At 46.2% G+C, this 14624-nt stretch overlaps 1 protein-coding gene and 1 long non-coding RNA gene across 2 annotated transcripts in view; both read right to left on the bottom strand.

The window, feature by feature from the left end:
• Positions 1 to 1545, bottom strand: part of MROH1 (maestro heat like repeat family member 1) — a 28224-nt gene extending 26679 nt beyond the window's left edge. Inside the window, exon 1 of the mRNA XM_030970835.1 lies at positions 1448 to 1545. Within this exon, the coding sequence (XP_030826695.1) occupies positions 1448 to 1545 (98 nt within the window). The remainder of the gene's footprint in view (positions 1 to 1447) is intronic.
• A 485-nt stretch (positions 1546 to 2030) lies between these two features.
• Positions 2031 to 14446, bottom strand: LOC115917106. The gene is made up of 3 exons (XR_004061668.1): positions 14275 to 14446; positions 7981 to 8146; positions 2031 to 2081 (listed from the first exon to the last, which is right to left on the bottom strand). It is a non-coding gene; the product is annotated as an uncharacterized LOC115917106 (long non-coding RNA).
• Between the last annotated feature and the right edge of the window lie 178 nt (positions 14447 to 14624).

The raw sequence follows: 14624 nt of genomic DNA on the forward strand, positions 1-14624 counted from the left end.
AATTCCCATTTTTTCCTGGCAAAATTCCCCCTTTGCCCCACAAAATCCCCTGTTTCCCCCACTTTTACCGAGGGAATTCCCCCATTTCCCTACAATATCGCCACTTTCCCCACAAAATTTCCATCTTTTCCCGACCTTTTCCCTCAACACTCCTGCCTCAGAATTCTCCACAGAATTCTCCCATTTTCCCCACAGAACTCTCATGCTTTCCCCAGGGAATCCCCACTTTCCCCCCCAAAATTCCCACTTTTCCTCATGGAATCCCTGCTTTTCCCCCTTTTTCCCCACAGAATTCCCATTTCCCCCACTTTTCCCCCACAGAACCCCCATTTTTTTTCCCCATTTTTCCCCATTTCACACCTGCAGGGCTGCAGGCCGGCCCTGTCCCGGCCCTGCAGGGCCCAGAGCAGCCGCACCCCCAGGGAATCCTCACTTTTCCCCACAGAATTCCCATTGTTTCCCCACAGAATTCCCATTGTTTTCCCACAGAATCCCCATTTTTCCCCATTTTTTCCCCATTTTTCCCCATTTCGCACCTGCAGGGCTGCAGGCCGGCCTTGTCCTGTCCCTGCAGGGCCCCGAGCAGCCGCACCCTCAGGGAATCCCCACTTTTCCCCACAGAATTCCCATTGTTTCCCCACAGAATTCCCATTTTTCCCCATTTTTCCCCATTTTTCCCCATTTTTCCCCATTTTTCCCCATTTTCCCCATTTTCCCCACTTTCCCACGGGCCCTGTCCCAGCCCTGCGGGAGGGCCGGCCTAGCCCTAGAATCCCCACTTTTCCCCACAGAATTCCCATTTTTTTTCCCACAGAATTCCCATTGTTTCCCCACAGAATCCCCATTGTTTTCCCACAGAATTCCCATTTTTTCCCCATTGTTTCCCCATTGTTTCCCCATTTTTCCCCATTTCCCGCCCTGCAGGTCCCAGACTGCAGGGCCCGCAGCCGCACCCCAGGGAATCCCCACTTTTCCCCACAGAATTCCCATTTTCCCCATTTTTCCCCCACAGACCCCTGTCCCAGCCGTGCAGGGCCACAAGAGGTCCCCACCTGTTTCCCCACAGAATTCCCATTTGTTTCCCCACAAGAATTCCCCATTGCTAACTTTCCCCACTAATTTCCCTCTTTTCCCATTTTTTCCCTCAACACTCCTGCCTCAGGGTTCTGCACAGAATTCTCCCTCTCCCACAGAACTCTCATGCCTTCCCCAGGGACCCCACTTTCCCCACAAAATTCCCACTTTCCCTCATGGAATCCCTTTCTTCCCCTTTTCCCCACAGAATTCCCATTTCCCCACTTTCCCCCACAGAATTCCCATTTTTTTCCCCATTTTCACCATTTGCAGGCCCACAGCAATCTCCCCTTTTTTCCCCACAGAACTCCCATTTTTCCCCCATTTTTCCCCATTTTTCCCCATTTTTTCCCCATTTTTCCCCATTTCGCACCTGCAGGGCTGCAGGCCGGCCCTGTCCCGGCCCTGCAGGCCCCGGGGCAGCCGCACCAGGGAATCCCGTTTCCCACATATTCCCACTGTTTCCCCCATTGTTTCCCCACAGAATCCCCATTGTTTCCCCACAGAATTCCCATTTTTCCCCACCTTTTCCCCATTTTCCCCACAGAATTCCCATTTTTCCCCATTTTTTCCGCCGGGCCTTTCCCCCCCCCTTTTCCCCCCTCCTGCCCCCCCCCCCCACAGGGAACTCCCACTTTTCCCCACATTCCCATTGTTTCCCCACTTTTCCCATTGTTTCCCCCACCAATTCCCATTGTTTCCCCATTGTTTCCCGTTTTCCCCATTTCGCACCTGCAGGGCTGCAGGCCGGCCCTGTCCCGGCCCTGCAGGCCCCGCGCGGAATCCCCACTTTTCCCCACAGAATTCCCATTTTCCCCCACAGAATTCCCATTTTCCCCCACAGAATTCCCAGTTTCCAGTTTCTTCCCCATTTTTTCCCCATTTTTCCCCATTTTCGCGCAGCAGCAGCGCCCCGTCCCAAGCAGCCCGGGAACCGCGAGGCCCAGGAGAGTCCGGGACGCGCGCGCCTCCGGCACAGACATGAGCTCATCCAGGGCCAGCGTGGCCTGCCAGGGAAAAAACCACCGGGAATCCCCCGGGAAATGGCCGGAAAAAGTGCGGGAAAAACGGGATCGCTGGCCCTTCCCCCCCGCCGGGGTTAACCCCTGAGGGAGAGGCCCAGGAGTTGGGGCTTTTCCTGAGGGAATTCCCGCGGATTTGGGGGTTTGCTTCCATGGATTTGGGGTTTTTCCTGAGGTAATTCTCATGGATTTGGGGATTTATCCCATAGATTTGGGGGTTTTCCTGTTAGAATTTCCGTGCATTTGGGGTTTTTATGATGGAATTCCCATGGATTTGAGGTTTTCTCCCATGGATTTGAGACTTTTCCTGAGGGGATTCCCATAGATTTGGAGTTTTTTCCCCATGGATTTGGGGCTTTTCGTGATGGAATTCCCATGGATTTGGGGTTTTGCTTCCATGGATTTGGGGTTTTTCCTGATGTAATTCCCATGGATTTGAGGTTTTCTCCCATGGATTTGGGGTTTTTCCTGTGGGAATTCCCATGGATTTGGGGTTTGCTTCCATGGATTTGGGGTTTTTCCTGATGGGATTCCCATGGATTTGGGGTTTTTTTTGGGAATTTTTTTTGGAATTTTTTGGGGCATTCCTTTTGGATTTTTTGGGGGAACTTTTTGCGGAATTCCTTGGGAATTTTTGGGGGGAGAATTCCTTGGGAATTTTGGGGGGAATTCCTTGGGAATTTTGTGGGAATTCTTTTGGGAATTCCCTGGGAATTTTGGGGAGATTTTTGAGGAATTCCATGGGAATTGTTGGGGGAATTCCTTGGGAATTTTGGGGGAACTTTTTGGGGGGAATTTTGGGGGAATTCCTTGGGAATTTTTGGGGGGAGAATTCCTTGGGAATTCCTTGGGTATTTTAGGGGGAATTCCTTGGGAATTTTGGGGGAACTCTTTGGGAATTATTTGGGGAATTTTTTTGGGAATTCTGTGGGAATTCTGTGGGAATTTTGCGGGGAATTCCTTGGGAATTTTGTGGGAATTCTTTTGGGAATTCTTTTGGGAATTTTTTAGGATTTTTAAAAAATTCCTTGGGAATATTTTGGGGAATTCCTTGGGAATATTTTTGGGAATTCCTTGAGAATTTTGGGGGGAATTGTTTGGGGAATTCCCTGGGAATTTTGGGGAGATTTTTGAGGAATTCATTGGGAATTTTCAGAGAATTCCGTGGGAATTTCGGGGAATTTTTGGGAATTTTTTTGAGAATTCCTTGAGACATTTTTTGGGGGAGTTTTGTTGGGAATTCCTTCGAATGTGTCGGGGGAAGTTTTGGGGGAATCCCTTGGGAATTTTGGGGGGAACTTTTTGGAATTGTTTGGGGAATTTTTTGGGAATTTTGTGGGAATTTTGGGGGGAATTCCTTGGGAATTTTGTGGGAATTCTTTGGGGAATTCCTTGGGAATTTTTCAGGATTTTTAAAAAATTCCTTGGGAATATTTTTGGGAACTCCTTGGGAATTTTGGGGGGAACTTTTTGGGGGGAATTGTTTGGGGAATTCCCTGGGAATTTTGGGGAGATTTTTGAGGAATTCCATGGGAACTTTTGGGGAATTCCTTGGGAATTTTGGGGGGAATTTTTGGGGGAATCCCTTGGGAATTTTGGGGGAACTTTTTGGGAATTGTTTGGGGGATTTTTTGGGAATTCTGTGGGAATTTTTTTGAGAATTCCTTGGGAATTTTGTGGGAATTCTTTTGGGAATTCTTGTGGGAATTTTTCAGGATTTTAAAAAAATTCCTTGGGAATATTTTGGGGAATTCCTTGGGAATTTTGGGGGGAACTTTTTGGGGGAATTTTTGGGGGAATTCCCTGGGAATTTTGGGGGAATTGTTTGGGGAATTCCCTGGGAATTTTGGGGAGATTTTTGAGGAATTCCATGGGAACTTTTGGGGAATTCCTTGGGAATTTGGGGGGAACTTTTTGGGGGGAATTTTGGGGGAATTCCTTGAGAATTTTTGGGGGGAATTTTGAGGAAGTCCATGGGAACTTTTGGGGGAATTCCTTGGGAATTTTGGGGGAATTGTTTGGGGAATTCCCTGGGAATTTTGGGGAGATTTTTGAGGAATTCCTTGGGAATTTTTGGGGGGAATTCCTTGAGAATTTTTAGGGGGAATTGTTTGGGGAATTCCATGAGAATTTTGGGGGGAATTCCTTGGGAATTTTGTGGGAATTCTTTTGGGAATTCCCTGGGAATTTTGGGGAGATTTTTGAGGAATTCCTTGGGAATTGTTGGGGGAATTCCTTGGGAATTTTGGGGGGAATTGTTTGGGGAATTCCCTGGGAGTTTTGGCGAGATTTTTTGGGAATTCCTTCGAATGTGTCAGGGGAATTTTGGGGGGAATTCCTTGGGAATTTTGGGGGAACTTTTTGGGGGGAATTCTTTGGGAATTTTGTGGGAATTTTTGGGGGGAATTTTGAGGAAGTCCATGGGAACTTTTGGGGGAATTCTTTGGGAATTTTGTGGGAATTCTTTTGGGAATTCCCTGGGAGTTTTGGGGAGATTTTTGAGGAATTCCTTGGGAATTTTGGGGGGAATATTTTGGGGAATTCCCTGGGAATTTTGGGGACATTTTTGAGGAATTCCATGGGAATTTTTGGGGGGATTCCTTGAGAATTTCTGGGGGGAATTGTTTGGGGAATTCCCTGGGAATTTTGGGGGGAATTCCTTGGGAATTTTGTGGGAGTTCTTTTGGGAATTCCTTGGGAATTTTTGGGGAGATTTTTGAGGAATTCCATGGGAATTTTGGGGGGGAATTCCTTGAGAATTTTGTGGGAATTCTTTTGGGAATTCCTTGGGAATTTTTGGGGAGATTTTTGAGGAATTCCATGGGAATTTTGGGGGGGAATTCCTTGAGAATTTTGTGGGAGTTCTTTTGGGAATTCCGTAGGAATTTTGGGGAGATTTTTGAGGAATTCCATGGGAATTTTTGGGGGGAATTGTTTGGGGAATTCCTTGTGAATATTTTGGGGAATTCCTTGGGAATTTTGGGGAATTTTTTGGGAATTTTTTTGAGAATTCCTTGAGACATTTTTTGGGGGAGTTTTGTTGGGAATTCCTTCGAATGTGTCGGGGGAAGTTTTGGGGGAATCCCTTGGGAATTTTGGGGGGAACTTTTTGGGAATTGTTTGGGGAATTTTTTGGGAATTCTGTGGGAATTTGTGGGGGAATTCCTTGGGAATTTTGTGGGAATTCTTTTGGGGAATTCCTTGGGAATTTTGGGGGAATTCTTTTGGGAATTCTTGTGGGAATTTTTCAGGATTTAAAAAAAAATTCCTTGGGAATATTTTGGGGAACTCCTTGGGAATTTTGGGGGGAACTTTTTGGGGGAATTGTTTGGGGAATTCCCTGGGAATTTTGGGGAGATTTTTGAGGAATTCCATGGGAATTGTTGGGGGAATTCCTTGGGAATTTGGGGGGAACTTTTTGGGGGGAATTTTGGGGAATTCCTTGGGAATTTTGGGGGGAATTTTGAGGAAGTCCATGGGAACTTTTGGGGGAATTCCTTGGGAATTTTGTGGGAATTCCTTGAGAATTTTGGGGGGGAATTTTGAGGAATTCCATGGGAACTTTTGGGGGAATTCCTTGGGAATTTTGTGGGAATTCTTTTGGGAATTCCATGGGAATTTTGGGGACATTTTTGAGGAATTCCTTGGGAATTTTGGGGGAACTTTTTGGGGGGAATTTTGGGGGAATTCCTTGGGAATTTTTGGGGGGAATTTTGGGGAATTCCTTGGGAATTTTGGGGGAATTGTTTGGGGAATTCCCTGGGAATTTTGGGGGGAATTCCTTGGGAATTTTGTGGGAATACTTTTGGGAATTCCCTGGGAATTTTGGGGAGATTTTTTGGGAATTCCTTCGAATGTGTCAGGGGAATTTTGGGGGGAATTCCTTGGGAATTTTGGGGGAATTCTTTTGGGAATTCCCTGGGAATTTTGGGGACATTTTTGAGGAATTCCTTGGGAATTTTGGGGGAACTTTTTTGGGGGAATATTTTGGGGGAATTCCCTGGGAATTTTGGGGGAACTTTTTGGGGGGAATTTTGGGGGAATTCCTTGGGAATTTTTGGGGGGAGTTTTGTTGGGAATTCCATGGGAACTTTTGGGGGAATCCCTTGGGAATTTTTGGGGGAACTTTTTGGGAATTGTTTGGGGAATTTTTTGGGAATTCTGTGGGAATTTTTGGGCGAATTTGTTGGGAATTTTGTGGGAATTCTTTTGGGAATTCCTTGGGAATTTTGGGGGAATTCTTTTGGGAATTCCTTGGGAATTTTTCAGGATTTTAAAAAAATTCCTTGGGAATATTTTGGGGAATTCCTTGGGAATTTTGGGGAGATTTTTGAGGAATTCCATGGAAACTTTTGGGGAATTCCTTGGGAATTTTGGGGGAACTTTTTGGGGGGAATTTTGGGGGAATTCCTTGAGAATTTTTGGGGGGAATTTTGAGGAAGTCCATGGGAACTTTTGGGGGAATCCCTTGGGAATTTTGTGGGAATTCTTTTGGGAATTCCCTGGGAATTTTGGGGACATTTTTGGGGGGAATTCCTTGAGAATTTTTGGGGGGAATTGTTTGGGGCATTCCCTGGGAATTTGGGGGGGAATTCCTTGGGAATTTTGTGGGAATACTTTTGGGAATTCCCTGGGAGTTTTGGGGAGATTTTTGAGGAATTCCATGGGAACTTTTGGGGAATTCCTTGGGAATTTTGGGGGAATTTTTGGGGGAATCCCTTGGGAATTTTGGGGGAACTTTTTGGGAATTGTTTGGGGGATTTTTTGGGAATTCTGTGGGAATTTTTTTGAGAATTCCTTGGGAATGTTGTGGGAATTCTTTTGGGAATTCCTTGGGAATTTTTCAGGATTTTAAAAAAATTCCTTGGGAATATTTTGGGGAATTCCCTGGGGATTTTTTTACGAATTCTTTATGAATTTTTTTGGGAACTCCTTGGGAATTTTTTGGGGAACTCCATTCGAATTTATTTGGGGAGATTTTTGAGGAATTCCATGGGAACTTTTGGGGAATTCCTTGGGAATTTTGGGGGCAATATTTTGGGGAATTCCCTGGGAATTTTGGGGAGATTTTTTGGGAATTCCTTCGAATTTTTCAGGGGAATTTTGGGGGGAATTCCTTGGGAATTTTGGGGGAACTTTTTTGGGGGGAATTGTTGGGGGAATTCCTTGGGAATTTTTGGGGGGAATTTTGAGGAATTCCATGGGAATTTTGGGGGGAATTCCTTGGGAATTTTGTGGGAATACTTTTGGGAATTCCCTGGGAGTTTTGGGGAGATTTTTGAGGAATTCCATGGGAACTTTTGGGGGAATTCCTTGGGAATTTTGTGGGAATTTTTTTGGGAATTCCTTGGGAATTTTGGGGACATTTTTGAGGAATTCCATGGGAATTTTTGGGGGGAATTCCTTGAGAATTTTTGGGGGGAATTTTGAGGAATTCCATGGGAATTTTGGGGGGAATTCCTTGAGAATTTTTGGGGGGAATTGTTTGGGGAATTCCCTGGGAATTTTGGGGACATTTTTGAGGAATTCCATGGGAATTTTTGGGGGGAATTCCCTGGGAATTTTGGGGAGATTTTTTGGGAATTCCATGGGAATTTTGGGGGGAATTCCTTGGGAATTTTGTGGGAATTCTTTTGGGAATTCCCTGGGAATTTTGGGGACATTTTTGAGGAATTCCTTGGGAATTTTGGGGGAACTTTTTTGGGGGGAATATTTTGGGGGAATTCCATGAGAATTTTTGGGGGGAATATTTTGAGGGAATTCCCTGGGAATTTTGGGGGAACTTTTTGGGGGGAATTTTGGGGGAATTCCCTGGGAATTTTGGGGCTGTTTTTTGGGCATTCCTTGGGGGATTTTTGGGGGGGATTTTTGGGGCGACGCTCACGGCCAGGGCCGGGGCGGTGGCCACGCGCTCGGCGGCGCCGCCCGGCACGAAGGCTTTGCTCTCCTTGAAGGGAATTTCGCGGCTCAGCCGCTCCAGGAGCCGCTCCAGGACCCGCGACGTCAGCGCCGGCTCCGCGCCCAGCGCCCGCCACATGGCGCGCGTGGGGCTGGGGGGAAAAAAGGGATAGAAATGGGAATTTCGGGGAATTTCTGGGAATTTCGGGGAATTTCTGGGAATTTCTGGGAATTTCTGGGAAAAAAATGGGTGGTTTTGGGGTAAAAATGGGATAAAAATGGGAATTTCTGAGATAAAAATGGGATATAATTGGGATAAAAATGGGAGTTTGTGGGATAAAAATGGGATAAAAATGTGATAAAAATGAGAATTTTTGGGATAAAAGTGGGATATAAATGAGATATACAATGGGATAAAAATGGGAGTTTCTGGGATAAAAATGGGATATAAAACAATGGGAATTTGTGGGATAAGAATGGGAATGTTTGGGACAAAAAACGGGATAAAAATGGGATAAAAGTCGAATTTGTGGAATAAAAATGGGATAAAAATGGGATTAAAAAATGGGATAAAAATGGGAATTTCTAAGATAAAAATGGGATAAAAATGAGAATTTTGGGATAAAAATGGGATAAAAAACGGGATATAAATGGGATAAAAATGGGAATTTTTTGGGATAAAAATGGGATATAAATGAGATATACAATGGGATAAAAATGGGAGTTTCTGGGATAAAAATGGGATATAAAACAATGGGAGTTTGTGGGATAAGAATGGGAATTTTTGGGACAAAAAACGGGATAAAAATGGGATAAAAGTCGGAATTTGTGGAATAAAAATGGGATAAAAATGGGATTAAAAAATGGGATAAAAATGGGAATTTCTAAGATAAAAATGGGATAAAAATGAGAATTTTGGGGATAAAAATGGGATAAAAATGGGATAAAAATGGGAGTTTGTGGAATAAAAATGGCATAAAAATGGGAATTTTTTGGGATAAAAATGAGAATTTTTGGGATAAAAATGGGATATAAATGAGATATAAATGGGATAAAAATGGGAATTTCTAAGATAAAAATGGGATAAAAATGAGAATTTTGGGGATAAAAATGGGATAAAAAATGGGATTTAAAAATGGGATAAAAATGGGAATTTCTAAGATAAAAATTGGATAAAAAATGGGATAATAATGGGATAAAAATGAGAATTTTGGGGATAAAAATGGGATAAAAAATGGCTAAAAATGGGAATTTGTGGAATAAAAATGGGATAAAAATGGGAATTTTTGGGATAAAAATGGGATAAAAAATGGGATAAAAATGAGAATTTTTGGGATAAAAATGGGATAAAAATGGGATAAAAATGAAAATTTTGGGGATATAAATGGGATAAAAATGGGATATAAAACAATGGGAATTTGTGGAATAAAAATGGGATAAAAATGAGAATTTTTGGGATAAAAAATGGGATAGAAATGGGATAAAAATGGGAATTTCTAAGATAAAAATGGGATAAAAATGTGATAAATATGGGAATTTCGAGGATCAAAATGGGAAATTCTGGGAATTTCCAGGAATTCATGGCAATTTCTGAGATAAAAATGGGAATTTCAGGGATAAATATAGGAATTTTGGGGAATTTCTGGGAACTTCTGCGATCAAAATGGGATTTGGGACTGGGGTTGGAATGTTGGGATTTGGGGCCGGATTTGGGGTTGGATTTGGGATTTGGATCGGTATTTGGGATTGGATCTGGATTTGGGGCTGGATTTGGGGCTGGTTTGGGATTCAGAGCTGGATTTGGGATTTGGATCCATATTTGGGATCAGGGTTGGATTTGGGGCTGGGTTTGGGATTGGATCTGGATTTGGGGTTGGATTTGGGATCAGGGCTGGATTTGGGGTTGGATTTGGGATTGGATCTGAATTTGGGTCTGGATTTGGGATTGGGGCTGGGTTTGGGGCTGGGTTTGAGATTGGATCTAGATTTGGGGCTGGGTTTGGGATTGGATCTGGATTTGGGGTTGGATTTAGGATTTGGGCTGGAATCGGGATTGGATTTGGGATTTAGATCGGTATTTGGGATTGGGGCTGGATTTGGGGCTGGGTTTGGGGCTGGATTGTTGGGATTTGTGACTGGATTTGGGATTGGGGCTGGAATCGGGATTGGATTTGGGATTTGGACCGGTATTTGGGATTGGGGCTGGATTTGGGGTTGGATTTGGGATTGGGGCTGGATTTGGGGCTGGGTTTGGGATTGGATTTGGGATTTGGATCAGTATTTGCGATTGGATCTGGATTTGGGGCTGGATTTGGGATTGGGGCTGGAATCGGGATTGGATTTGGGACTGGGGCTGGATTTGGGGCTAGAATGTTGGGATTTGTGACTGGATTTGGGATTTGGGCTGGAATCGGGATTGGATTTGGGATTTAGATCGGTATTTGGGATTGGGGCTGGATTTGGGGCTGGATTTGGGGCTGGATTGTTGGGATTTGTGACTGGATTTGGGATTGGGGCTGGAATCGGGATTGGATTTGGGATTTGGACCGGTATTTGGGATTGGATCTGGATTTGGGGCTGGGTTTGGGATTGGGGCTGGATTTGGGGTTGGATTTGGGATTGGGGTTGGATTTGGGGCTGGGTTTGGGATTGGGGCTGGATTTGGGGCTGGGTTTGGGATTGGATTTGGGATTTGGATCAGTATTTGCGATTGGATCTGGATTTGGGGCTGGATTTGGGATTGGGGCTGGGTTTGGCGCTGGATTGTTGGGATTTGTGACTGGATTTGGGATTGGGGCTGGAATCGGGATTGGATTTGGGATTTGGACCGGTATTTGGGATTGGATCTGGATTTGGGGCTGGGTTTGGGATTGGGGCTGGATTTGGGGTTGGATTTGGGATTGGGGCTGGATTTGGGGTTGGATTTGGGATTGGGGCTGGATTTGGGGCTGGGTTTGGGATTGGATTTGGGATTTGGATCAGTATTTGCGATTGGATCTGGATTTGGGGCTGGATTTGGGATTGGGGCTGGAATCGGGGTTGGATTTGGGATTGGGGCTGGATTTGGGGCTGGAATGTTGGGATTTGTGACTGAATTTGGGATTTGGGCTGGAATCGGGATTGGATTTGGGATTTAGATCGGTATTTGGGATTGGGGCTGGATTTGGGGCTGGATTTGGGGCTGGATTGTTGGGATTTGTGACTGGATTTGGGATTCAGGGCTGGGTTTGGGATTTGGATCCATATTTGGGATCAGGGTTGGATTTGGGTCTGGGTTTGGGATTTGGGGTTGGATTTGGGATTGGATCTGGATTTGGGGCTGGATTTGGGATTCAGGGCTGGGTTTGGGATTTGGATCCATATTTGGGATTAGGGTTGGATTTGGGTCTGGGTTTGGGATTGGGGGTGGATTTGGGGTTGGATTTGGGATTGGATCTGAATTTGGGGTTGGATTTGGGATTGGGGCTGGATTTGGGGCTGGAATGTTGGGATTTGTGACTGGATTTGGGATTGGGGCTGGAATCGGGATTGGATTTGGGATTTGGATCGGTATTTGGGATTGGGGCTGGATTTGGGGCTGGGTTTGGGATTGGGGCTGGATTTGGGGCTGGGTTTGGGATTGGGGTTGGATTTGGGGCTGGATTTGGGATTCAGGGCTGGGTTTGGGATTTGAGGCTGGGTTTGGGATTTGGGGGTGGATTTGGGATCGGGTCTGTATTTGGGATTGGATTTGGGATTTGGGATTAGGGCTGGATTTGGGATCAGGTCTGTGTTTGGGATTGGATATTGGATTTGGGGCTGGATTTGGGGCATGATTCGTGATTGGGACAGGATTTGGGATTGGGGCTGAGTTTGGGATCAGGGCTGGATTTGGGTTTGCGTTTGGGCTTTAGGGCTGGGTTTGGGATTGGGGCTGGATTTGGGATTTAGGATTGGATTTGGGATTTGGGGTTGGATTTGGGATTTGGGGTTGGATTTGGGATTGGGACAGGATTTGGGATTTGGGGTTGGATTTGGGATTGGGACAGGATTCAGGATCAGGGATGGATTGGGGGCAGGACTTGAGATTGGGGCTGGATTTGATACTGGATCTGGATTTGGGATTCAGTGCTGGAATTGGGATTAGGGCTGGATTTGGGTCTGGGTTTGGGATTTAGGGCTGGATTTGGGATCACGGTGGGATTTGGGGCTGAAATGTTGGCATTTGGGCTGAATTTGGGGCTGGATTTGGGATTGGAGATTGGATTAGGGGCTGGATTTGGGATTGGGGCTGGATTTGGGCCTGAAATGTTAGGATTGAGTCTGGGATTTGGGATTTGAGCTGGATTGGGGCCGGGTTTGGGATTGGGGTTGGAATGTTGGGATTGAGGCTGGATTTGGGATTTGGGGCTGGATTTGGGGATGGATTCAGGATCGGGGCTGTATTTGGGATTGGGGCTGGATTTGGGGCTGGATTCGGGATTGGGGCTGTATTTGGGATTGTGTCTGGATTTGGGACTGGATTTGGGATTTGGGGCAGGATTCAGGATTGGATTTGGGATTGGGGCAGGGATTTGGGGCAGGATTTGGGATTGAATTTTGATCTGTATTTGGGATTTGGGGCTGGATTTGGGTCAGGATTCGGGATTGGGGTTGCATTTTGGATTTTGTCTGGATTTGGGGCTGGGTTTGGGATTTGGGGCAGGATTCAGGATTGGATTTGGGATTTGGGTCAGGATTCGGGATTGGGGCTGAGATTTAGGGCTGGCTTTGGGATTGAGACTGCATTTTGGATTTGGGGCTGCATTTGGGATTTGGGGGTGGATTTGGGATCGGGTCTGTATTTGGGATTGGATTTGGGATTTGGGATTTGGGGGTGGATTTGGGATCGGGTCTGTATTTGGGATTGGATATTGGATTTGGGGATGGATTTGGGATCGGGTCTGAATTTGGGATTGGATATAGGATTTGGGATTTGGGATTTGGGATTGGATTTGGGACCAGGTCTGTACTTGGGATTGGATATTGGATTTGGGATTCGGGATTTAGGGATGGATTTGGGATCAGGTCTGTATTTGGGATTGGATATTGGATTTGGGATTTGGGATTTGGGATTTGGGGACTTGGGATTTGGGATCAGGTCTGTATTTGGGATTGGATATTGGATTTGGGATTTGGGATTTGGGGATGGATTTGGGATCGGGTCTGTATTTGGGATTGGATATTGGATTTGGGATTTGGCATTGGATTTGGGACTAGGTCTGTACTTGGGATTGGATACTGGATTTGGGCATTGGATTTGGGGACTTGGGATTTGGGATCAGGTCTGTATTTGGGATTGGATATTGGATTTGAGATTTGGGATTTGGGGACTTGGGATTTGGGATCGGGTCTGTATTTGGGATTGGATATTGGGATTTGGGGATGGATTTGGGACCGGGTCTGTATTTGGGAGTGGATTTGGGTTTTGGGATTTGGGATTGGATTTAGGATCGGGTCTGTATTTGGGATTTGGGATTTGGGGATGGATTTGGTACCGGGTCTGTATTTGGGATTTGGGATTTGGGATTGGATTTGGGGATGGATTTGGGACCGGGTCTGTATTTGGGATTTGGGATTGGATTTGGGATCGGGTCTGTATTTGGGATTTGGGATTTGGGATTGGATTTGGGGATGGATTTGGGACCGGGTCTGTATTTGGGATTGGATGTTGGATTTGGGATTTGGGATCGGGTCTGTATTTGGGATTGGATGTTGGATTTGGGGTTTGGGCTTTGGGATCGGGTCTGTATTTGGGGATGGATTTGGGATTTGGGATTGGATTTGGGATTGGGTCTGTATTTGGGATTTGGGATTTGGGGATGGATTTGGTACCGGGTCTGTATTTGGGGATGGATTTGGGGTTTGGGGATGGATTTGGGACCAGGTCTGTATTTGGGATTTGGGATATTGGATTTGGGGTTTGGGCTTTGGGATTGGGTCTGTATTTGGGATTTGGGATTTGGGATTCGGGGTTTGGGGTGTGGGCTTTGGGACCGGGTCTGTATTTGGGATTTGGGATTTGGGGTTTGGGCTTTGGGACCAGGTCTGTATTTGGGATTTGGGATTTGGGGTTTGGGGTTTGGGCTTTGGGATCGGGTCTGTATTTGGGATTTGGGGATGGATTTGGGACCGGGTCTGGATTTGGGATTTGGGATTTGGGGTTTGGGGTTTGGGCTTTGGGACCGGGTCTGTATTTGGGATTTGGGGTTTGGGATTTGGGGTTCGGGGTGCGGGCTGTGGGGCGGGCCCCGTGCCGTACTCGTCGAAGGGCAGCGCGCTGCCCAGCAGGCAGCCCACGACGCTCTGCGGGTGCTGCAGCGCCAGGAGCAGCACCGAGCTCTGCGCCGCCCGCTGCAGCTGCAGCTCCTCCTGCGCCTGCTGCTGCTGCTGCTGCAGGGACTGCAACCGCTCGTGCAGGTACGCCGCCAGCAGCTCCGGAACCTGCGGGGACAACGGGAATGGGGAGCTGGGAAAGGGGAAATGGGAATGGGGAGATGGGAAAGGATGGGAAATGGGAATGGAGAGATGGGAAAGGAGGGAAATGGGAATGGGGAGATGGGAAAGGGGAAAATGGGAATGGGGAGATGGGAAAAGAGGGAAATGGAATGG

The sequence above is a fragment of the Camarhynchus parvulus genome, unplaced genomic scaffold (assembly GCF_901933205.1).
Source record: "Camarhynchus parvulus unplaced genomic scaffold, STF_HiC, whole genome shotgun sequence".
NCBI lineage: Eukaryota > Metazoa > Chordata > Aves > Passeriformes > Thraupidae > Camarhynchus > Camarhynchus parvulus.